The 26,531-nt window shown below is 47.4% G+C and overlaps 9 protein-coding genes across 9 annotated transcripts; 4 read left to right on the top strand and 5 right to left on the bottom strand.

The window, feature by feature from the left end:
* Positions 1 to 193: 193 nt before the first annotated feature.
* Positions 194 to 1,005, top strand: N7462_001796 (CIA30 family protein; the record flags this gene model as incomplete). Its single annotated transcript, XM_057073522.1, has 3 exons — positions 194 to 234; positions 296 to 748; positions 810 to 1,005. 3 exons carry the CDS (start codon positions 194 to 196, stop codon positions 1,003 to 1,005), a joined length of 690 nt encoding a protein of 229 aa, XP_056937163.1.
* Positions 1,006 to 1,197: 192 nt separating this feature from the next.
* On the bottom strand, positions 1,198 to 3,680 carry N7462_001795 (putative C6 transcription factor (Gal4); the record flags this gene model as incomplete). The annotated part of the gene is made up of 7 exons (XM_057073521.1): positions 1,198 to 1,606; positions 1,672 to 2,204; positions 2,268 to 2,947; positions 3,007 to 3,323; positions 3,379 to 3,473; positions 3,542 to 3,571; positions 3,648 to 3,680. The coding sequence occupies 7 exons, from the start codon at positions 3,678 to 3,680 to the stop codon at positions 1,198 to 1,200; spliced, it is 2,097 nt and encodes a 698-aa protein (XP_056937162.1).
* Positions 3,681 to 4,704: 1,024 nt separating this feature from the next.
* On the top strand, positions 4,705 to 5,896 carry N7462_001794 (uncharacterized protein; the record flags this gene model as incomplete). Its single annotated transcript, XM_057073520.1, has 3 exons — positions 4,705 to 4,968; positions 5,057 to 5,524; positions 5,582 to 5,896. The coding sequence occupies 3 exons, from the start codon at positions 4,705 to 4,707 to the stop codon at positions 5,894 to 5,896; spliced, it is 1,047 nt and encodes a 348-aa protein (XP_056937161.1).
* A 574-nt stretch (positions 5,897 to 6,470) lies between these two features.
* On the bottom strand, positions 6,471 to 7,130 carry N7462_001793 (60S ribosomal protein eL37; the record flags this gene model as incomplete). The annotated part of the gene is made up of 4 exons (XM_057073519.1): positions 6,471 to 6,610; positions 6,733 to 6,804; positions 6,985 to 7,047; positions 7,127 to 7,130. 4 exons carry the CDS (start codon positions 7,128 to 7,130, stop codon positions 6,471 to 6,473), a joined length of 279 nt encoding a protein of 92 aa, XP_056937160.1.
* A 507-nt stretch (positions 7,131 to 7,637) lies between these two features.
* Positions 7,638 to 9,023, bottom strand: slu7 (mRNA splicing protein SLU7; the record flags this gene model as incomplete). The annotated part of the gene is made up of 1 exon (XM_057073518.1): positions 7,638 to 9,023. The coding sequence occupies one exon, from the start codon at positions 9,021 to 9,023 to the stop codon at positions 7,638 to 7,640; it is 1,386 nt and encodes a 461-aa protein (XP_056937159.1).
* Positions 9,024 to 9,410: 387 nt separating this feature from the next.
* Positions 9,411 to 14,652, top strand: N7462_001791 (DNA-directed DNA polymerase zeta catalytic subunit REV3; the record flags this gene model as incomplete). The annotated part of the gene is made up of 2 exons (XM_057073517.1): positions 9,411 to 9,645; positions 9,716 to 14,652. The coding sequence occupies 2 exons, from the start codon at positions 9,411 to 9,413 to the stop codon at positions 14,650 to 14,652; spliced, it is 5,172 nt and encodes a 1,723-aa protein (XP_056937158.1).
* A 349-nt stretch (positions 14,653 to 15,001) lies between these two features.
* N7462_001790 (uncharacterized protein) lies at positions 15,002 to 19,507 on the bottom strand (the record flags this gene model as incomplete). Its single annotated transcript, XM_057073516.1, has 3 exons — positions 15,002 to 18,372; positions 18,473 to 18,932; positions 19,022 to 19,507. 3 exons carry the CDS (start codon positions 19,505 to 19,507, stop codon positions 15,002 to 15,004), a joined length of 4,317 nt encoding a protein of 1,438 aa, XP_056937157.1.
* A 763-nt stretch (positions 19,508 to 20,270) lies between these two features.
* On the bottom strand, positions 20,271 to 23,870 carry N7462_001789 (uncharacterized protein; the record flags this gene model as incomplete). The annotated part of the gene is made up of 9 exons (XM_057073515.1): positions 20,271 to 20,846; positions 20,912 to 21,028; positions 21,104 to 21,232; positions 21,293 to 22,492; positions 22,549 to 22,701; positions 22,763 to 23,377; positions 23,440 to 23,534; positions 23,593 to 23,740; positions 23,796 to 23,870. The coding sequence occupies 9 exons, from the start codon at positions 23,868 to 23,870 to the stop codon at positions 20,271 to 20,273; spliced, it is 3,108 nt and encodes a 1,035-aa protein (XP_056937156.1).
* Positions 23,871 to 24,443: 573 nt separating this feature from the next.
* On the top strand, positions 24,444 to 26,328 carry N7462_001788 (FAD-binding domain-containing protein; the record flags this gene model as incomplete). Its single annotated transcript, XM_057073514.1, has 4 exons — positions 24,444 to 24,770; positions 24,827 to 25,717; positions 25,777 to 26,121; positions 26,176 to 26,328. 4 exons carry the CDS (start codon positions 24,444 to 24,446, stop codon positions 26,326 to 26,328), a joined length of 1,716 nt encoding a protein of 571 aa, XP_056937155.1.
* Between the last annotated feature and the right edge of the window lie 203 nt (positions 26,329 to 26,531).

The raw sequence follows: 26,531 nt of genomic DNA, 5'->3' as shown, positions 1-26,531 counted from the left end.
CAGTTCCTGAAAAAAACGTAGAGTCTCACATTAACCTTAAAATAAGATCCGTGTCCTTCATTTACCTAACCCAGACCCCCGCGCATCAGATCTGCCAAAAGCTATGACGCCATCGCCGACCGACACCGCCTCCACTGCCCACTGCGAGTAAATGTTTTACCAATCAACCTCGCCCAAAGCATAGCAAACAATCATGGCGCCAACATCACATTTACCCCTATTTGGTGGTGTCAGGTCAGTATCGGGGGAATTCTGCCATAGCTCTGCACAATACTGAACCAATTACATCCAATAGAGCATGGACCCCAAGCGATTGGACCTCCTCCGACGACCGTGTACGTGGCGGTGCCTCACAATCAGAGCTTACTTGCTCCCCGTCGTCTCTTATTGCAAAATTCCATGGGAATCTTGACATAAATGCCCTTGGCGGTGCAGGCTTTGCGTCGCAGCGAACCACAGGCGAGGACCGCACGTGGGATCTTTCCGCCTACGACGGAATTGAATTGGTCATCGACCGCGCGGATGACAAGCTTTACACATTTACGATTAAAGATGAAATCTTGCCAAAGCGGCCAGATGGCCGGGAACGCAGCTCAGTGAGCTGGGAATTTGATTTCCGAGCGTCGGGGCGGAAGACCATCATTATTAAGTGGAATGATTTTCGACCCACGTATCGTGGAAAGGACGAAAAGGGAGTTGAGCCGCTAGACTTGAAGAATATCAAGAGGTTTGGAATTATGGTGAGAAGGTGAGTTTTGCTCCTTTTTGGGTTTGTTTGCCACTATATGGAAGCTGATCTCTATTTCTAGCTTTTTCGGGGAGCAGCAGGGGTCCTTCTTCCTCAATGTTGTTTCTATCGCGGCTCTGCGGACAGATCGATATATGGATGAGCCGGCTGAAGATGGCGATGGATTGATTAATGAAAAGCAGATTCATGAGGTGTTTTCTTGGCCCGCTCGGAGACGTGGGTGGTTTGCCTGGTTGACCTCATGTCTTGGACTCTAATATCGTCGATCATTTTCAAAGTTTTTGTAATGATTATTTTTTGAAATTTGAATATGGAAGCGAGCAAAAAGTGATGCATCCATATGTCCAAAACTTTGGATCCTCTATGGACAAGAATGCCATCTTATAAACAACACGACGTTCCTTTGTTCAATCTGCATTCCGGTTGTTGATATAGCGAACAATCCCCCATCATTCTACGTTGGGATAATTGACCCATTCCGAAAAGTCCATGCCAGCGGGACTAGGCATTTGTTGTTCAACAGGAAATAGACCGCCTCCAAACCCAGGATCGCTGAAAAGTTGTTCTGGGAATGTGATAAATCCTTGCTGTGGTTGCTGCGAGGGAATCTGCTGTGGTTGACCTAGAGATTGGCCGTGGTTTTGAAGACCGGACATCAAGCTTGCAGAGGGCCCTGATCCCAATAATCGATTAATAACCTCGAAACATCGAACAGCCAATTGATTGTCACCAAGAGATGGATGAGCTAGGAGAGCTTTGGTGGTTTCGATATCCTGGAGCCAACTTGAAGCATCTGAATTCGAAGGATCCGTCATGAGGAAGACTATAGGGATCAGGCCGGCTTGGAAAAGGAAGTAACTGTTTTGAAGCCGCCAGATTAGATAGAGGACAAAATAGTTGAAAATTTGGACGGGTAAACCTACAGCATATACCAGGCTCCAATTCTCGAGCAGATATGGTTATCCATATATTCGGAAATAGAGGTAATGGTTAGGCGGGCGTTCTGAAGACATCGTACTCGGCATTCCGTTTCGCATGGATCTTCGGTACCTCCTTCAGGGGATACGACGGAAGAGCCGTCCGAGCTGCCATCATGTGGCGCCCAGCGCCGCGCAGCCCAACGAAGTAGAACCGGTCGGTATATCAGAATAACCAGGTTCCATTTCCGCCAGAGCATACGGTGGCGAACGAGAGCAAGATTGTCAGGATCAGGTTTTGTTGGCGGCATAGCAAGAGGTTGAAGGGGATATTGCATATAGGGAGGAAGGCCATTGTACCATTCTTCCATGGGCTTTTGGAGATTCAAGGTTTCTTCAGGAGTGATAGTGGGGCTGGAGATCAAACGCTGGTATACACTGTTGGTCAAAAGATGAAACCGGACTTGTGCGATTAACCCGGAGTATAGGGTGGGCCCAGATGATTCGAGGGGTAGTGTAGTTGATGTAGGAGTAAGAGCCTAAGTTTCGTTAGTTTTGCCACCTCTATTCCGGCATAGAAGTATCACAATAGATAAGCTTACATCGTCATGGATATTCAGAACCTGCTTGCAGTCCATGACACTTTCTTCAGGGAGAAGGATAGGTCTGCCGAAGGTTTTGGCAGCACCGCTGTCGAAAATGAATACACCCCACCACAATCGTCGACGAATTTCGCGTTGGAGAAGACTGATTTTCCATCCCGGGAACTCCTTATGGAGGCCCAAACTCATAGCCATGCGAACGGCCAAGCCTAGATAATTCCAGCCCGTATTGGGCTTGTTGCGCTTTTGGGCATAGTTGCTTAGCAACAGCAGTGCTTGGACCAAAGTCAAATTCCCAGTTTCAAATACAGATGCCTGTTGTAAATACGCTCTGGCTTCTTGATAGAATGTAATATCAATATATGAGCTGTCATCACCAATACTCCAAGCACCGAGAGCTAAAATGGTATTTAGCAGGATTTGCCAGGCAGTGCCATGAGGGCGCAAAGACGGCTCATTGAATTGAGCACGAAAAGTCGGTTCATGAACAAAGGGGTAGCTGGTGTGGTAGTTTCGAAAATAGGCGTCGATAAATGCTTGCTCAATCAAGCCAGAAGGGGCACTCTCTAGAAGCTGTGCTTTGAGAGGTATACCGCCAGATCTTGAGGAACGAACAGGTATGTTGAGGTCAAACCCATGGTCAAAGAGTGCTCTCAATGGCACAACGCTAGATGAAGCTCCTACAATCAATTGTCAGTCTGGAAATCCAGAGCCTTGTTATCATAAGGAGCCCACAAACCGAAATAGCCAGCTCCTTCGGGCTTGATCGACAATGCAGCCATGCCATCCGCCAAATCACCAAGTGCAAGCTCCTTCTCTGCCCAATCAAAGCCATCAGCCTGTTGGGGTAGAGCTTCTGGTGCAGGCTCTGTACGCTCCGCTTCAGGCTTGGCTGGTGTTGAATGCCTGGATGATGACTTGGATGAGGGAGCTTTGGGGGTAACTTCTGGATTTTGCAGAAGAGAACGAAGTGTTGCATCCAGGTCACCACCGGGAAACAGTCTGCTCAAGGCTGTTTCAAATGCATGCAAACGGTCTTCAACATAAGTCAAATGTCTTGCACTCATTGTTAGTGTTGTTTCATCATTCTTCGGAGACTAAGGTTTCTTACTGCCTAGTTAGCGGGCTTCGGGTGACCTTTGGGCTATATTTGCATTCCTTGTTCAGTTGCCGACATTGTACACAAACAGGCCGCTCTTTTGAGCACTATAGGATTAGTGAGCGAGGCATAAATCGGAGAGGCTAGATATTGAATATTCTCAAAAGGTACTTACTCTTGACTTCCGGAGGCGACACTCATCGCACTAAATTGAGATTAGTATATGTTACAAATCAAAGCCGTTCTCTTCCCCAGATCCCGATGAGTGAATAGATACATACAGCGAATGAATGGGAATCACGAGTGCTAGCCATCTTTATCGAAGCAGGTCAGATAGCTGGTGTCGTGTGTCCAATGCGCTCTGATCATGACACAACACAGGAGTCATCTTTTTGCAAAAGTCAGTAACATTTTCCAATAATATGCAGACGTGGTGGGAGGCGGCATGCTGCCTCTACGCAAGGCAAGACAGATTAGAGGGGCAGTTGTATAGCATAACCAAGCCGACTCGACAGAGAGGTGATGTATGGAGTCTGCAGTAAATGCTGCGCAATCTGGCCGGGTAACTCACGATCGGCACTTGAACAATCATTGATCCACTTTGATCAGATAGGCTCGTAATGTGATGGATGAGATGCCACATTCAACGCTCCCCTCTCATGGTGGGGAAATACAGGTCATGTGATGTCAGAGAAAAAACTGGCGTTTCTGCCTCAGGCGCCAGATCTGGTGCATCACGTCATATCCTAACAGAAAGATCGAGGAAAGGATCGTTGAAAATCGTCATGTTTGGGATCGGTGGATAGATCTCAATGGTTTCATTTGATTTCCAGCTGTATATCCTTTCGCAGGGGCATGTAGTTATATGTAGCGGTCAGCAAGATTAGGTTACCTCAAGTGAGTCAAATAAGAGGTATATATTTCTGGCAAATCAACCACGCATACTTACATTTCTTGGCCAACTATCTTCATATGTCTACAGATTATTTCTTTGAACATGCAAATGACAACACACCAGTAAATCAATCCATAATGAGTGCGTGGACTTTTTTTTTTTTTTTTTTTTTTGAAACGAAGGCCACCCATCGTAGTATACTCTGCAGTGCTTTTCCACCCACTGCAGCAGCACTAGGTTGATATTCTTGGCACGGGTACAAACCACTCGGGCCAATCAGGTCGACCATACATTTTTTTCCCTCTTTGCAATCACCATCAGCAGCACACCTCACGCAAAGCCGAAGAAGGCCTATCGCAGCCAGTGTCAGGCATTCAATTAGATCTGGTGCTGTCAAACATCTTGAGGGACATCGAGAACTTGAGCCAGACCGAGGCGCAACCATGCCCTCCCAACCCCCACTGCCGCCCCTCCTTACACCTTATGTATCAGCTCTCCCCGAGTCTTCTCTCACAGTGGTTTCCTCCATATTGGGGGCCACGTCAAATTGGCTCGTCCTGAGATTTCTGCATGCGTCACTGAGTACGTCACCAAGTCCTAGTGCTTCATTAGGGTTCGATGACTTGCCCAATGGCCACAAGAGGAAAGTCGTTCTTGTGAGCTTTTTGCGTGGATGGGAGTTCTGGAAGGTCGAGGCAAAGCGATTGGTATGTATAGAGAGATGAGCAGTTCAGATTTCTGATCCTCAGCTGAATGTGAAATTCAGACGTCGTTCCATGCTAACAAATTCATCAGGGTCTCGATCTTGCACGCTTATCAGACAAGCATCAATTTGCTTTTATAGATGGTCTCTCAGAGCTATTTAGTGCCCCACAAACAGCAGCGCCTATTCCTAGCAGGTCTCCTATAAGCATGGGGAACCCGGTACGCACAACAGTGCCAGTCCGGTCATCACCGGGTGCCCTTCCCGGCCGCACGCCCCCAGTTTCAGCTGCACCAACTGTGAATTCTGGGAATACGACGGGCGGTCAGAAAGAGCCAGGAATCGCCAAGAAGTTACATTTCTCCGGACAGGGAACTGCAGCTCTGGCTGCTTTGGAGAAGGACATCATTTCGGTGATCAATCAGCAAAAAGCGTCCATGGAATCTGGGGATGAACTGCTTTTAGTTGTTGACCAGCCAGATTTTCTTCTTGCGGCAACTGGATCTAACATGGGCATTGGTGCTACGGAGATGGCTGATTGGATCACCATGTTGCAGCAGGTAACGCCACTTAAACCTCTTTGCCAAGAGAGCAGAACAGGGCTGACTATTTGATAGCAAGTGCATGCGACCGTTTTGACCTTGGCGGCAGATTCCCCCTTGATACATATGTCTACATCTGGAAATCAACTGTCTACACCTACAGAGACGGAGCATGCGGGCTTTGCTATCGGAATGGCGCATCGGGCTCAATCGGTGATGCAGCTACGAACCCTGGAAACCGGGGCCGCAAGAGATGTCAGCGGGGTTCTGAGGATCAGTCGAGGTGGGGGCTGGACTGCTGAACCGAAGGAAGCCCTGGACGAGAAGGAGTTGCTGTACTATATCCAGCGTGATGGCGGGGTCCGAGTGTTTGGGCGTGGGGAAACTTAAAATTTCGAGTTGTTGTATCAAGTACGGTTAGAAAGGCACTTCAGGCGAGTCTGGTAACAATGAAAATCAATCCGCTTGATAGTCTCATCCAAGGAGAAGATGACGCAAATCGGAAGAACTGGTGGAACAGAAGTTGCACTGGGAAATTTATAGAAGAGAGAATCCTCGCATTATTCTGTCATGACATGGGAATATTCGCCATTCAGAAATCGAGAAAGTAAAAAAAAGGAAATTCGTGCATTCCTTCAAGACTTTGAGATCTTGACGTTTATGCCACTCCGTCCTCCTCTCATACAGATTTTCCGTGCCTCCCAACAATTATCCTTGCTTGTGACTACCGCAGCTGCGAGCAGAACACAAAAGTCGGGATCGACGATCGCCCAACACACCAACTCCATGTGGAAAAGAGGTTTTGCTTTTTTTAATTTCGGAATTGCCATTTTGCATTTCGAGTAATTCTCTATCTCGCAATGCGAGGCCATGTCATGCCATGATGTCCGACCAACCCCTCATTCCTTTTTCAGTCTCTCCGAACCACGAAAACGCGACGCCGAATGGGAAAAACGTGGGTGATTTAGTGGCTCTCGGGGCCACGGGCACCCTTGGGAGTGCCGGTCTGGAAGCCGTTGGTGAAGCGGCGGTGGACGTCACGCAGGGAGCGCATGCGGCCGGAGCCAGTGGTCTTGCGGCGCTTGGCCTTCTCGCCCCAGTTGACTGTTGTAGAAGAAAAAATCAGTCAGCCTATGCGTCCGGATGACCCAAATTGAATTCCTCCACGGCGATATTTCAATTCCATATAATAACGGAGACCATCTGAGAAGGGGGATTATTCGTACACTTGCGGGTCTTAGCGGCAGGGTAGCCACAGTTGGCGCAGGTGGACTTCTGGATGTGGAAAGAACGGCGGCCTGTAAAGACGCAAAAAAGTCCAGTCAGTAAAGCTGTTCTGCTTCGTTGCACTCAAGTCCACCCGGTTCGTGTCTGCTGGTAGTCCGACCCCGATAAATCGTAGAGAATTTTTCTGTTCGCGAACTTCGGACCGGACGGGTGGATCGAATACAGAGATCGTGGATAATGGAGATACTGACCACAACGACGGCACAGAGTGTGCGTCTTGTTGTGACGTTTACCGAAGCTCGAGGTACCCTTGGCTGTTGGTGATTGTCAGTGTTGTTCGGTTTCGACGTTGCGGAGAATCGCGCGATGCGAAGGCTTCGATATGGGACGTACTCATTTTGAATCACGGGAACTAAAGAAGACGAGATATTAGTAAATTATAGACTGAAGAAGTGATTTTGTTATCGAGAGGGACAGCATGCGAACGTACCTGGCAATTCCGTTGAAGGGCTGTTGGTCGGTGTCGTCGTCGCTAGGCGTATCAAAACTTCAACCCACAGAGTGGTGATGACCCGGCTAAGCGAGGTGCGCAATCACGGGACTCGAGGGCACAAACCCTGGTAACGTGACACTGACATCACATGACATGCACATGGTCCATGTGAACAATATCACGTGATAATACACCAGTATAATTGTTATTGATGCCTGAGTGCATGAATCATTCTACGAATGTGCTCTAGAATGACTACAACTATCGCTTGCTAGTCCCAACTCCCTTTCTCAATCTTTGCCTATTGAAAATCACAATGTTATAAGTTTGGTCCATTGTTTGATGCAATATGTCACAAGGGGTATTATGATGAAAATGAAACGCCTAGAAAATCATGAAATTGCCGCCGTCTTAGTCCCTATCTTTTCCGATGAAATTCGCCATTGGATCATCGACAGCCATTCGGCTTCGCTTGTATGATTCAATTTCATCCTCGGTAATACCAGACTTCAATTCCTCCAAGGTTCTCTTCTTTCCACTGGCACCTGACTCCTGTTCTTGAATTTGATCGGCGACGGTGACAGACTCTTCTCCATCATCATTGCCATCTGAATTCTGTAGCAACAACATGTTGCCCTCTTCCTCAAATGCTTTCTTGCCGTCTTCCCCGGTGCAGTAGCTATTTTTCACAGTGGAATAGCAGCATGCATATCCCCACTTGAACTCATACCACCAGCTGCCCCAAACTGAAGCGTGATTATTGACCATGATGTCTTCTGCGTATTTCGATTTGGTGGCATTCTTGGGGGCACCCTTGATGGCGCCAGACTCGTCATACTCCACAAAACGTTCATTTTCGACGACCATAGTGTCACGGAGTGGCGAGGCCTGGAAGTGATCACCGCCTCCATACTTTTCAAGAAGGGCCTTGCGTTGGGCCTGACGGTTGGACTCGGATTCTTGTTGTTCTTTTTTCCGTAGGAATTCTCCGGAGGTCGGATTGGCCTGCAGGTGGATCTGTGAACTACCCTTCTCCTGTGATTCCCAGGCGTATTTCTGAGCCTTTTCAAACTCGGCAGCATCGCCAGACGCACGGACAAAGTTCTCCTCTGCAACCAGGGCTGAAGCTTGATCCTCTTGAGCACCCATATCCACCATCCGGCGAGTCTTGGGGTCATATTTTGCGGAGTCGAGATCCAGGTTCAGAAGGTATTTGGCGGTATCTTCGCGGATACGGAGGTTACGGGTGGCAGTGCTTTGTTGTCGGCCCATGTCTGACTCTTCGGCGTAGCGAATATCCTCCTCTGCAGCATCTTCTCCATCTTCTCCGCCTTGAAGCCGCTTCATATCAGCCCCTTCTTTAGCTGCTCGTTTAATGGCTTCCAGCTCTTCGTATTCATCGACAACCTGTCGATATTCACTGGCATCATATCCATTCCACCGATCTCGCTTGGCATCCCACCCGAGATCGACTTTCTGTATAACCTCATCTGCTTGAATATTCTTCCCAGTCCACTTGGCACCGTGCTTTCTCGGTCGACTGAGGCATTCTTTGGTCTTGTGTGTCATTGCGCCGCAGTTCTCGCATGCGCCCTTCCGATACTTGGTCGCCGCGGGCCCGGCACGTTGTCCCCGATCGTACCATTTCGACTGATCTGGTGTCGCCTTTTGGAGACGCTGGTGCTCCAGGTAATCATTTCCAGACTCGTCGTCGATGTAAAATGGCTTTTTCGAGATGAAGGACGGAATGTACTCGTTGCGCTCCTTGGACGCCACATCGGCGGGTTTTCGCGACATGATGGAGAGTTCAGCCTAGACGGAAGGTGGTAATGAGGATGGGTGATTAAATAGAAGGATCAAGGCGCAGAGCAAAAGATATCGGATATGCCCCCGTGGGTTCGGCGAAAGGCCAAGGCGAGGTTCAAGGAAGTGAGGACCCGAACTGATCGGCCTCCATAGCTCTGGAATTTACCCGCACCACACGTGATCTGGCGTTCCCACTCGCGCCTCTGCATATGCGCGTTCGTGTCCTGCTCCAGCATACCTGAGGCTCGGTTTCTGTCAGCAAGTGGCGTGCGCATACTTCTACTCGAGCAAAGGGGTGATCACGCATGGAAGAGTTTCAGTTTCGGCGCTATCTTGCGCGATGTGGCTGATATCTTGTGGTCAAGCTATACCGGCCCGATGGAGCCCTTTCGCGTGCGCCTCAACTGTATTGATCACTATCAGGCGGCTGCGTCGGAGTTAGATCCTCCTCTTCCCTTCCGCGATGGCGTCACAGAAAACGATTACAGACCCAGACTACCAGTGATTCGAATCTTTGGGGCCACTGAAACTGGCCAACGCGTTTGCGTGCATGTGCATGGCGCGTTTCCTTATCTGTACATTGAATACAATGGGCCCTTGGCGCCCGAAGCGGGTACGTTGAACACTTACTCTGTGTTCGCTGGCAATAGTCATTCAGCTGACACCATCTTCTTTTCGCATAGTGAGCTCGGCGATTCGCACGCTTCACCTCTCCATCGACCATGCTCTAGCTGTTAGCTATCGGCGCAATGCCTATGACAGGAAGACTGCCTACGTGGCACACATCAGCCTGGTCAAAGGAATCCCTTTCTACGGCTATCATGTCGGCTACCGGTCGTTCCTCAAAATTTACCTGCTGAATCCCTTCAACATTACGCGACTGGCAGACCTGCTTCACCAAGGGGCAGTGATGAAACGACCGCTGCAACCCTATGAGAGCCATCTACAGTACGTCCCACAGTGGATGTGCGATTACAATTTATATGGATGCGGATACATGGATTGTAGCAAAGTCAGATTTCGATCACCGGTACCGGAATACCTTGAGCTCAATAGCCTGGATCATCGCTGGCACGACCGTTCCATTGGCATTGAAAGTATTCTCAATGATCCAGCTCTCCAGAAACAAAGTCATTGCCCTCTTGAGGCAGATATTTGTGTACAGGACATCTTAAATCGATTCGATGTGAAAGAGCGACCCTTGCACCACGACTTTTCGGAGCTTTTGAGACCCGTTGCTTTTAACGAGCGATTAGTCCCAAGTGTGGCTGGACTCTGGCAAGACGAGACTCGGCGGCGAAAAAAGCGAATGGGAATTACTGATCCTGACAGTAGCCCATTCGGCCCTGAAGAACTAGTGTCGATGTCTGCTGACCCAAGGAACCAATCCAAGGGAGGCTGGATCCATGAAGATGAATTCCGAGAGATGGCCCTTCAAATGACTGTTGATGAGAAGCACGAAGACAATGACAAGGAAACTGCTTTGGAAACATTCCTAGATGATGACACAAATGTTGAAGGTATCAAGACAGCTTTTGCCAGCGTGGAAGATTTTTATCCAGACAAGTTCCATAATTCAACACTTCATAATCACCATCTCGAGGAAGCAGCCGGAGGAGAGATAAATCATGTTTCTGTTGATGAAAGCCTCGCACTATCTTCCCAGGCAGATGAGCCATACCAATCTGACCATGAATATTCGGATGAGCCATCAAGGGAAAACGAGGCCGAACAAGAATCAAAAGAACTCCGTCCTCAAGCAAGTGAACCCCTAGAGGAGAGCTTCTATGATGGTGTATTTGATGAGTTCCCTCAAGTGGACGAAGAGACGGACTTGCCGAAGGAGAAAAAACCAGCCAAGCCCGTTCCTCAGGGCTCCGATGATGCGCAGAACAATTTCCCGACAGATCCTTCGATTGATGAAACCAATTCGATCGATGAAAACAAGGCTACTTTGAAAAGACGACGCTATGAGGCTGTCAATAATCAAGAATCCCCCATTCTCAAGAAAGCCAGGTTTTGGAGCGAATCCACCATATCTAGTTCGGCAAGAAAGTCAAAGGGAAAAGTAAATCAACCCGAAGATACCGAAATTGGTGAAGCCATCCATGTTCGAAGGAACTTGGACCATCATACTGAAGATATTACGCCATCCTCAGACTCCAAATCATCATCCCAGAGAACAATTCGTCCGAAACCCATGAATACTACACCCAACAGCAGGCTGAATTTCCCCGTTGTGAAAGACCCCAATGATCCGCTCACAATTTTGCGATTCAGCCAAGAGGATACAAATACCTTGCCAAGGAAAGACCGGGAATGCTCTCAGCGGATGCTCAGCTCATTTCCATCTGAGTCAACAACTGGTGGCATATCAGGGGATGCCAGTAAAGTCGATATGACTTCTTCATTGACTCGATCTTCCTTAACAGTAGCACAGCCCGTCGCTGAGCTCAATCGCCATGTCGCCACAATCAAGTCAAAGCTCAATCAGTCATTTCATTTCCACCAAAAGAGCACTCTGCGTCTTTTCAGATTTGCCAGTCCAAGTGCCCATGAAGTTGCCTTGACTATGAATGACTATGGCCAACCCGCGGTGGTTTATCAAAGTGCTTACTATAGTAATGATGCCGATGTACCTGAAAGACCCCGACAATATGCCGGTAGAGAGTTTCGATTGAAGAGCAATTCTATACATTTTTTGCCCGATTTCAACCCGTCTGCCAATCTGCCGGCTATGTTTGACGAACAGCAACAGCCCTCAAATTTCTTCGACCGAGACCAACAAGACAAGATTGACCAAAAGCTCCGAGAATCATGCACTTTTAAAGTGTGGGAATTTGCGCCAGTTCCGCCCAGTAGATCTGAGGTTATCGAGTGGTTTGATAAATTCGAAGCGAGTCGCAGAGCAAACGTCAACAACACCTCATCGACAAAGCCCAGTGTTCCATCCGAAAGAAAGATTGAGGCGTTGTCACAGATCGAAGGCCCAACACAACTAAATCCATACGGGTTCAAATATTCTCAAAAGGCAAAGACTACAAGCGTCGAGCACCAAACGCAATACATGAGCACCATGAGCCTGGAAGTGCATGTAAATAACCGTGGAGCTCTATCGGCCAATCCAGATGAGGATGAGATCGTTTGCATCTTTTGGTGCCTTCAATCCGAGGATGAGGACTTGGAGGTCAATAGTAATATACCTGGCACGCATGTTGGAATGGTGTACCAGGGTGAAGGCAAGAGACCTGAATCAACAGTCTCCAAAGCCTTGAGAATTGAGATCGAACACGAACCGACAGAACTTGATTTGATCAACCGATTGGTTGATATTGTTCGTTATCATGATCCAGATATCATCACCGGTTACGAAGTTCATAACGGCTCCTGGGGATACGTGATTGAACGAGCTCGAAAGAAGTACGATTTCGATCTTTGTGATGAGCTGGCTAGGGTTAAGTCACAATCTCACGGGAAATTTGGCAAGGAAGATGATCGCTGGGGCTTCAACCACGCATCGTCAATTCGAGTAACCGGTCGGCACATGATCAATATTTGGCGAGCCATGAGAGGCGAGCTCAATCTTTTGCAGTATACTATGGAGAATGTCGTGTTCCACTTGCTGCAGCGCCGAATTCCTCACTATTCAGCACAGAATCTCACACAGTGGTACCAGAGCGGGAAGCCTCGTAACGTGCTGAAAGTCATTGAGTATTTCACGTCCCGTGTTCAAATGAATCTTGAAATTCTTGAAGCCAAGGAGTTGATCCCACGAACCAGTGAGCAGGCCAGGCTACTCGGAATTGACTTCTACTCTGTCTTTTCTCGGGGCTCCCAGTTCAAAGTCGAGTCCCTCATGTTTCGAATCGCGAAGCCGGAAAACTTTTTGCTTGTATCACCCAGCAGGAAACAAGTTGGGCAGCAAAATGCCCTAGAGTGCTTGCCCCTAGTTATGGAGCCGCAAAGTGACTTTTACACGAGCCCTCTTCTGGTTCTCGACTTTCAGTCACTTTACCCCAGCGTTATGATTGCTTATAATTACTGCTACTCGACATTCTTGGGTAGAGCGGCTCGATGGCGCGGTCGGGATAAAATGGGCTTTTTGAATTACAAGCGACGACCACGGTTGCTGGAACTGCTCAAAGATAAGATCAATATCGCACCAAATGGAATGATGTACGCGAAACGAGAAGTACGCCAGTCTCTATTGGCGAAGATGCTTACCGAGATTCTCGAAACCCGTGTAATGGTCAAAACTGGCATGAAAGCTGACAAGGAGGACAAAATATTGCAAAGCTTGCTCAACAATCGACAATTGGCTCTCAAATTGATTGCCAATGTCACATATGGCTATACTTCTGCATCGTTCTCTGGTCGAATGCCATGCTCGGAAATTGCAGATAGTATCGTGCAATCCGGACGTGAGACGCTCGAAAAAGCAATTGCTCTGATTCATTCAGTCGAGAAATGGGGTGCCGAAGTTGTATACGGAGACACTGACAGTTTATTCGTGTATCTCAAGGGCCGCACACGTGATCAGGCTTTCGACATAGGTGAAGAAATCGCTCAAGCAGTCACGGAAATGAATCCTCGCCCTGTGAAGCTGAAGTTCGAGAAAGTTTACCATCCATGTGTACTTCTAGCCAAGAAGCGCTACGTCGGATTTAAATATGAACATCGCAAACAAACCGAACCCGAATTTGACGCCAAAGGCATTGAGACCGTTCGGCGCGATGGGACTCCTGCTGAGCAAAAAATCGAAGAGAAAGCCCTCAAGATCCTTTTCCGTACCGCAGACTTGAGTCAAGTGAAATCTTACTTTCAGCGACAGTGCAGCAAGATCATGCAAGGTCGTGTCTCGGTACAAGACTTCTGTTTTGCTCGTGAAGTTCGCCTAGGCACCTACAGTGAACGTGGGACACTTCCTGCCGGGGCAATGATTAGCACCAAGCGTATGCTCGAAGACCCCCGCCTGGAACCGCAGTACGGTGAGCGAATTCCTTACGTCGTTGTCACGGGTGCACCAGGCTCTAGACTCATCGACCGCTGTGTGGCCCCGGAAGAACTGCTAAATGATGCACAAATGGAACTGGATGCCGAATATTATATCTCGAAGAACATCATTCCTCCACTGGAGCGTATCTTTAACCTTGTTGGTGCAAATGTACGCCAATGGTATGATGAGATGCCCAAAGTACAGAGGATCCGGCGAGTCGAGACTACCTTTTCCTCGACCCTTTCACGTCCGAACCGCGAACTCGGAATCTCGAAGAAAACGCTTGAGTCGTACATGCGGTCATCTTCTTGTGTCGTCTGTCGCACTAAACTATCTGATACTGCTGTTCCAGTGTGCGCCAAATGTCTTCAGAGCCCTCATATTGCGCTATTGGATGTTGTTTCCCGAATGCAGCGTGCAGAGAAGCGTGTCGTTGATCTGGAAACTGTGTGCCGGTCTTGTATGGGTGTTCCTGCCGGTGATATTGTTAGTTGTGATAGTATGGATTGTCCTGTCTTCTACTGCCGGACCCGAGACAAAGCCAATTGGCGACATTTGAGGGCTGTTTTGGGACCAGTAAGAGAATTACTGGAGAAGACGGGAGACGAAGGACTGGATTGGTAACTGAAATATGCTGCCGGAGTTATCGGATTTCATATGCCGGAGTTTTGGATGTGAATCTGACTATATCAGTGTGAAACGGTCTAAATTGTCAGGGATGATTATTGCGCAGGCGTTTGGAATACCCCAAGCACGGCGTAACTGACACCTTGATATTGTTTAAATGCTGCTTCCAATAAAAAAAACTCCTGATAAGAACATTGCATTCTCCCAGGCCCTTCCCAGAGTCCTGAAAAGCAACTTGGTACACTGAAACGGCCTCAGAATGCCTCCTTAACGCAGAATGCTCATATGCCATGCGAACAAAAATACTATCATAACGTGCCTGGGGTCTGAAATTCAAAGAACCGCCTTATAACCCACCTGCGACCAGTGACATCAACCTGTCGATGGCTGATACCTGGATGTCACCTTCAACCTCAATGATCTGTTCGATCTCAAGATCACTATCTTTGCCCTTGTCCGTCGGAGGATTGTCGGAAAATCGATCATTGTCAGTGTAATCCTCATACTCAGAGTATCCGAAAAGATCCTGTTCATGAATGTCGACACCAGAATCTACGTTCTCATCTTCAACTCTCTGGTTTTGATCCAGTCCAGAGGGCTGAAAGCCAGTCTCTGTAACTAGACCGTCACTCCCAACTCTCTTAGTTTGAGTGCTCTCTGGGGTCTCTTCTGCCACGTGAAAGATTTTTTCTGTGACAGAGTCCACACTACCACCAGTCTGAGGCCGCACATAATCTACTTCCTCGCTGATTGCTTTCGAAATTGTTACCTTGAGGTTGACAGGAGGGCTGATGTGAGTGTGCTCCCAGCCGCTTGAAGGTTTAAGATCAAGTTTTGCTAGATCAGCAAAAGCTTGCTCAGCATCTTTGTGAGTGAAGAACATTCCTTGATTCCTTTTGAGGGTCAAAGCAGCCCCGTCCGCTAAAAAGTCATCCATTTCAAATTGGCTCTTGGCGATCCGGCCGAGAAATTCATGGAAGATCCAAGGAAAACTTATCAGCGGCAAGGCAAATGGATTTGGTTTCCGGTCTTCAAGGATCGGCCCGTCAGATGGTATTTCAGAATTATCATTTAATTCGTCGGCATTGATTGGCTTGGATGACTTGGATTGCATTTCTTTCAAAGCTTTCACGGTATCTTCATAAGTGACACGGTACATAGCGACAATAAGAGGAGCAAGGCATTCAAAGTCTCTCCCTCCAGCTTTGTCATAGCACTGTTGACGGAATCCGCTTCGAATAGTGCTCGAAACTCGGCCTAGATCTTCATGCAAATTGTAATCTCTGCACAAGTAATTGTGTTCGAGCACGAACGTGGACCAAATCTCAAATTCGGTTTTAATCCCGTATTGTGCCATAATTCGGCGCATAGTTGCGTCGTATTCAGCTTTCACCTCCCTGGCGGTGTCAAGAAACCGCTCGCTGAACGGAAGAAGGGCGCTTTCAAGGATTCGCTTGTCAAAAGGTTTGCTCAGATTCGGAACAAAGTCGATAGTCTCTACTGCATCATAGAGCTGGCCTAGAAGCTTTCTTGAGTGATAACTCTTCCTATGTCGTTTCATCATGAAATGCGGCCATATTTTCGGCTCTAGCTCATCTTGCATGACGGCTGGAGTCCCAGTCTTGTTGTAGTCCACGGCAACCGAGTGCAATTCTGCGAGATGCAGACATTTCTGGTCATATAGACCTCTCTCGAGCCGATCTGCTTGAGCCATGTGGGCATGGGCAATTCGAGGTAGGCAATTCTGCTTCATATACGTGACAAAGAATGAGGTAATCTCATCAACGGTCACATCATGGTCCTGTTCTTTTGGGACCTTACGGCTTTTATATTCCATTGGCTTGGTAAACCAAGAAGTAGGGATTAGGCTTTGGTCCCAAATGACTAGGTAGTCGTCACCATCAAGATCGCCCCCCGAGCACATACTTGGAATATCCCGATCCCCTGTCTGTGGGAACACGACTACATCAACGAGATGCAGTAGCTCATCCCGATTGACCGCATGGACAACACGAATATCACCAGGGTGCAAGGATGGGTTACGAGCCAAAATGCAAACGCCCTCAATGACCTTCGTTGATACAACACCTTGTTCAAAAAGAGTGATCTGCACAAAGATCTCTGGCAAGGCTTTCACTTTTTTCTCGTAAAGTACTGGTCCTTTTGGGATTTCCTTTTCAAAGTAACCCTTTAAAATTCTGGTTTCATCTAGAACACCTAGAAGGGTTGCTCCCTGATCAATGATAATTTTTGCCTTCTCTTTAAGGTATTTTAGATGCCAAGCTTTCCACAGCGCAAGCATAGAAGTAACAAACGGATCGTCCGCACTGCGGAATCCATCAAATACCATTTGAGCCAGAGTCAGGGTCATCTGATTTGGATCAATAAATTTCTGGAGCAGCTCAGTTGCCAGAGAGTCATTGTACATGGCCTTATTGAATCCATCCAGCATAACGTTCAGCTTATCGTGGAAAATCCGATCAGGAACTCCCAATGTTGACAAGACAAGGATCAATTGCCGGTTCAATGCTGCAGCCGAAAAGTGTGACCAGCGGATAATCTCTAAACCACCATGTTTCGTCTCGAATTTACGCTGACTAGGTCGAATTTGCACTTCTGAGGGACCCGGCTGGGATGAAAGTGTCAACATACCCTTACAGCCATCAAGACGAAATTGATAGGCAGACGGGAACCGGTCCTGGACAGTCTTGATGTTGAAGTCACTGACGATCATGTTTGTCAGGAATGGAGAGATCCTTCCGACACCATCAGAGAAGACATAATCATTGCGAATAACGTCTTTGATATTTCGAACTCGTACCCGGCATCCGAGGACAGCTCGAGTGGTTGAAAAGCACTGCCCCAGCCGAGCAGCATATTTGGCAACGTTGCGGATATGATTGAACTGGCCCATCCATGCTCGGATGTGGGCTGCAGTCAGGTCGGTTGTGGGCGCAAAGAAGTACGCTCCGTGCTCACGAAACTGAGAATTGCCAAATGCCAAAAATTCGTAGTGACGATCGCCGATGGTAATGCCGTTGGCCAGTGTTTTTTTGATTCGATTGAAAACTTCATCTTGAGAATGGCCCTTAGCCGAAAAGATCCCACCAAGTGTTTTTTCATCCGTGAAACGAACACGGAGAAACCGCTCGTTCAGTTCTCGGTATTGACGGGTTACGCGATTCGAGATATCGACAGTTGGAGTACTGTAGTGGATTGTTGTTGGTGTGATCCTTGCAGTCCTCATGAAGCAACAGTATGCTGGGAGGCTTGAATCACTGGCACCCTTGAGCACCTCAAGTTTGAAAATCTCCATCGGGTCAAGATAGAATTCTTCCTCTGTAGCTACTTGCTCCAAAAGTCTTCTGGCTTGAGACTCCCCGAGATCTAAGAGCTTGAGAACAAATTCCCGAGACATGGTAAATTCAGAGAGACGCCCCTGTGACAAACAGACTTCAAGCTGGTATCGTAGAGGAAAGGGAAGATGTACATAGTCACTGGTGGTAAGATCGGAAAGCATGGAAAGCGATGAACCACCCTTGAACTCTGAGTAATCAATCCATCTCCATACAGACTCAGGGCGATACTGAATCTCTTGGAAATGATTTCCATTTTTCATGAGGATGTTGTGATCTTTCAGAATTTCACTGACGAGCTTGAAGTTGCCCCTGCCGATCTTGTCGATGGAAAATTTAATCTTGAATGTGTTCCATCGACCTGAACGGGACGAATAGAGAGATAGAGTTAAAAAAAATGTATCCCTTAAAATGGCAAAATTACCCAGATAAAGATGAGAGTGGAAGGGGAATTAACTCACCAGTATCAATAACCTGTCCAGATCTTCGTAAGTTGGTGGTTGTTCCATTCTGCGTGTTTGGGAAATGCATGACTGTGACCTGCCGATACCATGTTTCGGCATCTCTCCAGCTTGTTTTACTTCCAAATGAAGGCCGAATGTCCATGAGTTTCCGGTGATAAACGGGAGGAGTCTCGAGGACAGTAAGATAGGAGACTTCCTCTGCCTCGGGATCATGCAGGTCCCAAATCTGGGTCAGTTGAAGGAATGGAATCTTGAGCCTATATGTATGGGAAACAGATTCTGTACCTCCCGGTGCCTTGCTTATAGTTTTGATGGCAAGATTGAAGTGGATGAAGAAAGCCCGAGAGCGCAGATCAATGACCAGGTTTGGGCATCCTGACTCTGCAATGGTCCTCATAGGGGAGACTGTAAACTCGCCCAGACGTACGCCAATATCCAATTTAGATGCAGAAAGCTCCTAATTTTTTTCAACGGTATATTAGCATTTCGCTAAAGAAGACATAAACTCCGTTGTGCCATGTGGTCTGGAAACACTGAAATACTCACAAGTCGCCAAGGATATGTAACACCATGACGGACTGGACTTTTTATAAATCCATCTTGGTAACCATTTACAAGCTCCAGATAGATATTCACAATGTGTCCATTACGAATTTTGACCTTGTAGATTCCAGTACGCCAGAATTCAGATGTGGGAGGTGGGCTGTGAATACATAAAATGTGATTAGTATAAAGAGGGCAAAACAGCTCGCCGGAGACAACTGCATAGAAGACAGGATAGCGAGTAATCAAGAAGAGATTGAAGACATACCTGAAGCGAATGCGACCGCGACCGCTTCTATTTCCTTGGAGGTTGTCGAAGATATCAATAGAGATAATTTTGCCTTCATGATCGAAGGTCTGCCACAGGTCCCAAGTGGTGATCACTGGGGGCAACTGAGAGAGGTTCAGAGCAACAGACTCCCAAAGTTTCCAGCTCTGTTCAACATTCTGATTTTGAGGAGCAAAAAAGCTGGATGATGGTGCTGACATTATGATGAGGCAACGTTGGGGCGAAAATGAAGGAAACGAGAATGAGAGTGAGCAGGTGAGGTTGTTGCTCTGGTATTTGAGATTGAGCATATAAGGCAGTGACGCCTTTGTTCCACTGAGTATGATTCACTCTTTCCTTAGTCGTCGGTAAGTTTTTCTTTGTCCTTCAGGCCTTCTAGAAAGTCACCAGAGGTGATAGGTGATAAATGAACTGTTGATGCCTAGAGCCCTGTGTTTTGAAAAAGTCTTTATGATATCTTGAATCATTGATGTCAAATTCAAATGTCAACTGAATTGATAGTTAATGGAGAAGGAGAAGGAGAGAAGAGTAGTTATGACATGTAACAGTGAACTAAAATAGATTATCAATGAAGATGTTAGCAAAGAAACTTGATATGGTGGAAGACAGCAGAAGCATAAAGGAAGAAATCACAGAGAATAGCTTGATTCTGATGACCTATGTGCAATCACGTATGCTCAGTGTTTAATCAGCAATTTTTGAGGTAGGATCTCTTCATCTTCATCTCGTTGCAAGTAAATGAAAAGGCATTAGAGATATCATGTTTTAGCCCAAGGAAAAAGGTCCAGGCCCCACTAACATGATATTCAAAGCGGACGGGTATATACATGCATTTAACAAACAACAAGAACGTTTTTTTGAAAGCTCTAGGATGGTATTTTGATGAGTACCATGAAATTCACATTAGCCGGGTGGATAGATAACACAAGATCTCGGTGAATTTGAGACCTAGTTCAACGTGGGTTATAACAAATCCTTTGACCCAGAAAAGGCAGTACTTGTGAGAATAAAATCCTTCGAGAACTCTATATCCATATCCAAGTCTAAACTCTGAAGGTGGTGCTTCTCTGGGCTTTCCGAAGGACCAGTTTTAGGTAAATTTGTCCTCAAATCACTTGAATGGAACTTGGCAGAAGTGTTGGCAATTGTTTCGTCAAGGGGCTGCCGAGAGACTTGTGGACGGAAGTCCTGGGAGTCCATATCGGCAAAGATTGGTGTAGGTGTCTTGGGAGCTGCGGCCTGTGATACAGCTGCCCCTTTTTGGTCCCCCTTAGGCCGCTTGGGAGTGGGTGCTTGTAGATTTGAAGTGAGAGATTCAAAAGATTGAACTAACTCACTCTCCTCGTCATCATAGCCAGCTGACTGGCGACGGTCTGAAGTGGTATGGACATCATTACTCTGACCTTTCTGTGGTTGGTTTGAGGACTTCTCGCTTAAATTGGCAGAAAATCCCATAACATTCATGAGCCTCCCGATATGTTGTTGGGCTTCAGAAAATTCCCTGGCCTTCAAGGATCTCTCATCTCGGAGGGATTGGAGCTACATAAATGGAGGGTCAGTGAATTAAGAACATGACAAAACCAAAGCAACTGCATATGGTATACCTTTCTTTCTAGATATTTAATTCGCTTCTCTTTTGTTTGGAGCTCCTTTAAAGCATCAGACGCGGCTACCTGCATCAATTTTTGCAGGCGCAGGTTTTCTTCTTTCTGTTTGACAAGCTAAAGAAAGGATGTATATTTAGTAACAATTATGGATGGGTGTCTTTTCAGCTCCGTATAAAAGGCAATTCATACCTGGGAAGCAGTTTGAGATGTCTCGGCTTCTTGCTCACTTCGGAGCTTCTCGATTTTGAACTTAGCAGTTTCTTCTGCCTCTTGAAGTGCAACGTGAAGCCTTTCAACTTCAAGCTTTTGATCCCCTGTCTATAAATTGGTGAGCATCTCTGTCAACAATTTTCTTCAAGTTGAGTTAAGTAAACACACCGTTCCTTTCATAGCACCTATCTCCATTTGCATATCCTTATTTTCTGTCAAAAGGCGCTTGACTTCATCTTCCTTTTCACAACACAAAATCTGACTTTCACTGAGGGTACTTTTAGTTGCCATCAGCTCTTGCTCTAATGCAGTTGTTGCCTTCAACAAGGCAGACTTTTCTCCGCACATTGTATGCAGGGTCCGTTGGGCTTGTTCATTCTCTGTTAGAATACGACGGAAATTTTCTTGCATCTCCTCGATCTGGTCGTCCTTGGCGGTACAAGTAGCAGCCAAGTCAAGTTCTCGACTTCGAGCCCTGTCTTGCTCCATTTGAAAGGTCTCGTCTGAGCGCTGACGCTGGTCCTGCAGCTCTTGACGTGCAGATGCAAGGGACGCGGCTAGTTCTTCCGAACGAAAACTCGCACTTTCAGCATGATCCTCCAGACGCGCTAGATCTTCTTTAAGGGCGCGAATTGCAATTTTTAACTGTTCTTGCTGTGCTTGTAACCCCTGGTTCTGAGATCGGAGTTGTGTGGCCTCAAGCTTGTATTGATCACGCTCTTCTTCGGCGGCCCGGACAGGCCCTTCAACATCGTAGCATCGGCGCTCCAAGTCAAAGCAAATACCCTCAACTTTCTTTATCATATTTTGATGAGAAGCCTCAGCATTCTGGATAAAAGTTTCTCTGATGGAAGAACGCCAATCTTGACTAGGCTGAAATCCAGTTGAAAATTCCGATCGATCATATGAAGCCATTTTCAAGGTGCAAACATCTCTGGAGCGTAAATTTGTAGATTGGCAGCTTCTATTTGTGATAGAATTCGCAGCACGCTCCACGAATGACTTCATAATAGTGATGTCCGTAGTGTCTCCATTTTGAGACAGCGTAGCAGTAAAATGGATTTCAAACAATTCGAGCAGAACCTGATTTTGCAGAGCACTATATGCACAGTAGCATAGTTGGGAGCCTTGGCACTGAGGATAAATGGGTACCGAGGGAAACTTTCCGAGTAGGCTGGCAAGCGTCTGCTTGGTGGCGTCGGAATTCAGGAGGGAGGAATTGATGGCCCGGGACTGCTTTGATTGAATTTCAGAAATCAACACTTTTGCAACATAGAGATCCGATAATGAGTCCTTGTGAATAGCTTCTTCTCTCAATGTATCGACTGTGAACCGAAGAAGCTCATACACAATTGATTCATCGCAGTCCTGATGATGTTTGATGTCAGAGATGGAAAGACCACAATTCTAGGAATTTTTCTTACTATCAACGACCTGGTGAAACGTAATACGAGATACTGTGGCATGGTACTCAAAATTGCCCTGCTATCCTTTGATATCAGAAGACGTAAGCCAAGATCACGAATTTTCAGTGGCAGAGATGTAAGTGAATGAATAGAGATCAGAAAGACAATTCCCTAAAGTCAATATCTTTGAGTCAGATAGAAATAGCACAGCCAAGATAGTTCGAGAACGTACCATCAGTTGAATCTCTCTGCTAAGCCCCTCTCTAGAAACCTTCTCAGATAGTTTGGCAATCTTTGAAGTGCTGTTCAAAATCCAGGCTGCCTTCTGGTCTGGATCAATGGCATCTGCAATAAGAATTGCAAGGCGAATACTTTCAGCAGCTTTAGATATGGTAAGATTGTTGCTGTTAGAGGAGCACGCAAGAATTACACGCAGGACGACTAGATCCAATGTCTTAAGACCTCGCTTGGCGCCGAAAAAATGTCGAATGCTGAGAAGCCATGATGGTGATTCTGATTTATTATTCCGAGGCTGTTGATTGTAGATCGATGCAATACGGGCGAAAGTCGCTAGACCCAAGAGATTACCCATGTGGTCGTCCAAATTGCGCAATGTGTTGGTCAATTCAAACTGTAGATTTGACATAACCTCCGTTGGCACTTCCTTCAGGAAATTAGGTGAGCCTTGCAACCCAGTCATCAGGCTGTGCAATGGGGCTATCGTCTCCGAGCATGGAACAGATGCCATAGCTGATACTAGCCTCGTAATGAACTGAGCCAAGCGGAAGGGTGGCATGAACCCTGCGGGAAGAGGAGACGCAATTAATGCGATGCATGCTGAATGATACTGTTGATGCTGTGAGTCTATGTTTCCTTGAAGGTGAATGAACAATCTGAACTAGTGCCCACCTCGGACTCTCCCCCATCAAGGATTTTTTCGAGAAAGGTATCAAGAATAGTTGGATAATGTTCAAGCAATGCGTCACGGACGCTGGTAGTTGATGCTAAGGAATGTTAGTCTCAGGAGTTTTGAAAGAACCGGCATCCAAGTGTGGAATATACCGAAAGCCGCCAGCAAAGGAAGGGCCACTCGCGACCGTGATAGGGCTTCGATCAACACCTCGACCAACAAGCCAACTTGACAAGGTTTATGAAGTGCCCATAACTCTATTGGTATCGACGAATTGTGCTGCACTAGCTCAAATAGATCCTATTGCGACGGGTGAGTATTATCGTCTCCCATCCCCAGGAGATCCGGGTCTCACGTGCAATGAAGGGATATAAGGAGCTGTCACGACCCGCTCAACCTCGCGCACCAGACATATGAGCCCTTCATTCATACTGATTCTACCTGATGTTTTTGAATAGGATCGGCCTCTTTTGGCGGGGTGTGGCCTCCATGAGCGCCTGCTCCGCCGCGAAGTCTGTTGTCGTGGTTGCCCCCTCAACGGGCCAGGGCCGACTTCTGCCAATGAACATCAGTTCGGCCCTTGAACCGTTCTATACAAAGTATATCTACCTCCATTGTCTTATTGTCCTGCGCAGCGACAGGCACCTTCAAATCCAAAGGCCATTCCAGTCCACCAATAGCTATCCAGGACATCACCCCGAGCACGCCAGCCAAACAAATTCCCCCACGGCACCCCCACGTCTGCGGAATGGAAGCGTACCCCGAAATGCCGTCTCGGCCGAAGTCCGAAGCGGGGAAGAAACATGCGCCGCTATGCTTTCTTCCGGCTAGCGAAGATGAGAGTCGGGCACATCATCGGAGCTAGCGATTTCGTGAAAGCAATGGGCATTTCTCCGTTTTCCGTTTTCTACCCTCCAGAACCCATGAGCCATGCGATACCGTGCCCGTTTTCCAGCTCTCCATTGAATATCCCCGTTTCTATAGTTCGCTCTGCGTCATTACCATGAAAGCGTCATTGTCATTCCCTCGGGGTTGCTCCGCTCCTCGCGTATCCCAGTTCCGTCCTCGGGTTTCGCTACCTCGCAGTCTTTTTGGTAGCAGGTCTATTCGCGCCAATACGACAAGTAGTGTGGGCAGCAATCCAGGCCAAAGCAGTGGCTCAAGCTCAAGTTCAGGCTCGGCAAACAATGCACCCCCCAGGTTTCTTGGCCAAACATTTCTCATCTCCGCTTTTGCGGCGGGATTGGGCTACGCCTATGCGAATTACAGCCAGCCGGCACCAGGAAAGGCTCAAAAGCCGCAGTATGGCTCGGCAAGGGACTTCGAAAAGGTACAGTGTTTTACGTGATGATGATTTGTATAGGGCCGCAGGACTGACCGTTGAAGGCCATCGCGGAGCTGAGAGCGACTTTGGGTGGTGATACCATTAGCACAGACGAGGGGGATCTTCAGCAACATGGATACTCGGAATGGTCAAGTCTGAATGCCGATCGACTACCTGTTGCGATTGCCTATCCAACGACCACAGAAGATGTAGTCAAAATCGCCAAGATCTGCCACAAATACCGAATGCCCATGATCCCCTACTCCGGAGGCTCTAGTTTAGAGGCCAATTTCTCGGCACCACATGGCGGAATGACGATTGACTTTGCGATGATGAACAAAATTCTCGATATTCATCAGGAGGACATGGATATAGTGGTCCAACCCTCCATCCAGTGGATGGACCTGAACGAGCAAATCAAGGACACAGGTCTGTTTTTCCCAGTCGACCCTGGCCCATCCGCAATGATCGGTGGTATGGTTGGCACCAATTGTAGTGGAACCAATGCAGTCCGATATGGAACAATGAAGGACTGGGTCATCAACTTGACAGTTGTCCTGGCAGACGGCCAGGTCATCAAGACACGCAGACGGCCGCGTAAAACATCGGCTGGATATAATCTCACAGGGATGTTCGTGGGATCGGAGGGGACACTGGGCATTGTCACTGAAGCTACATTGAAGCTGGCGCCGATCCCTGAGTTGACCCGAGTGGGGGTAGCCGCGTTCCCTACTGTCCGTGACTGCGCCTCTACTGCCATGCAGCTCATCCGAAAAGGTATCCAGGTACAATGCATGGAAATTTTAGATGATGTACAAATGGATGTGATCAATCGGGCAGGTGGAACCAGTCGTTCATGGAGTGTCGCTCCCACTCTCTTCTTCAAATTCTCTGGCACCACAGCAGGCGTTTTGGATAGCATCAATTTGACGAAGCAGCTTGCCAAAACCAATGTAAGTATTTGGCCCATGCGGATGAAAGGTACGAGGACAATGATTGACGGAGATATCAGAATGCTGTAACATTCACATTCGCCAAGGACGAAAAGGAAGCCCATGATCTTTGGTCAGCACGAAAGCAGTCTCTGTGGAGCATGATGGCATTGCGCAAGGAGGGATCGGAGGTCTGGTCAACCGACGTCGCTGTGCCGCTTTCCAGGCTGCCCGATATTATCGATATCTCTAAAAAGGAACTTAACGATCTAGGAATTTTCGCTAGCATCCTTGGACACATAGGCGACGGAAACTTTCATGCGAGCATCATGTACGATCGTCAGGATCCTGCCGAGCGAGCGCGCGTTGAGAAGGTGGTTTATGATATGGTCGACCGAGCTCTTGAAATGGAGGGCTCTTGCACGGTATGTTGAATTGAAGCTGCTTGATGTGAATACATGCACTGATACAGACTACAGGGTGAACATGGAATTGGTCTGGGTAAGAAGGAGTCTCTGAAGAAAGAACTTGGACCGGATACCATTGATGTGATGCGTCGTGTCAAACGCTCTCTGGACCCCCACTGGCTGCTAAATCCGGGCAAGATCTTCGACGCAGATGAGAATTCTTAAATGGAATTCATTTTTCAGCTTGGAAGAATTTTGTAAGACACATGTCTAGCTTTCTGTGCATGTTTAAGGTTCTCAAATATACAGATGTGTATGTAAAGAATAGAATGTTTCTAAGTTCGTGCTTCGAGCTTGGATTCAATACAGGCCAATTCGTCTCGAAGCTGCTTTCTCAGGCTATGATGTTTTTATTTCTACAATAAGAA

Source organism: Penicillium macrosclerotiorum, assembly GCF_028827735.1.
Source record: "Penicillium macrosclerotiorum strain IBT 26536 chromosome Unknown utg000002l_segment0_segment0, whole genome shotgun sequence".
NCBI classification, from domain to species: domain Eukaryota; kingdom Fungi; phylum Ascomycota; class Eurotiomycetes; order Eurotiales; family Aspergillaceae; genus Penicillium; species Penicillium macrosclerotiorum.
The sequence above is the reverse complement of the archived record's forward strand: the minus strand, read 5'-3'. Positions and strand labels throughout refer to the sequence as shown.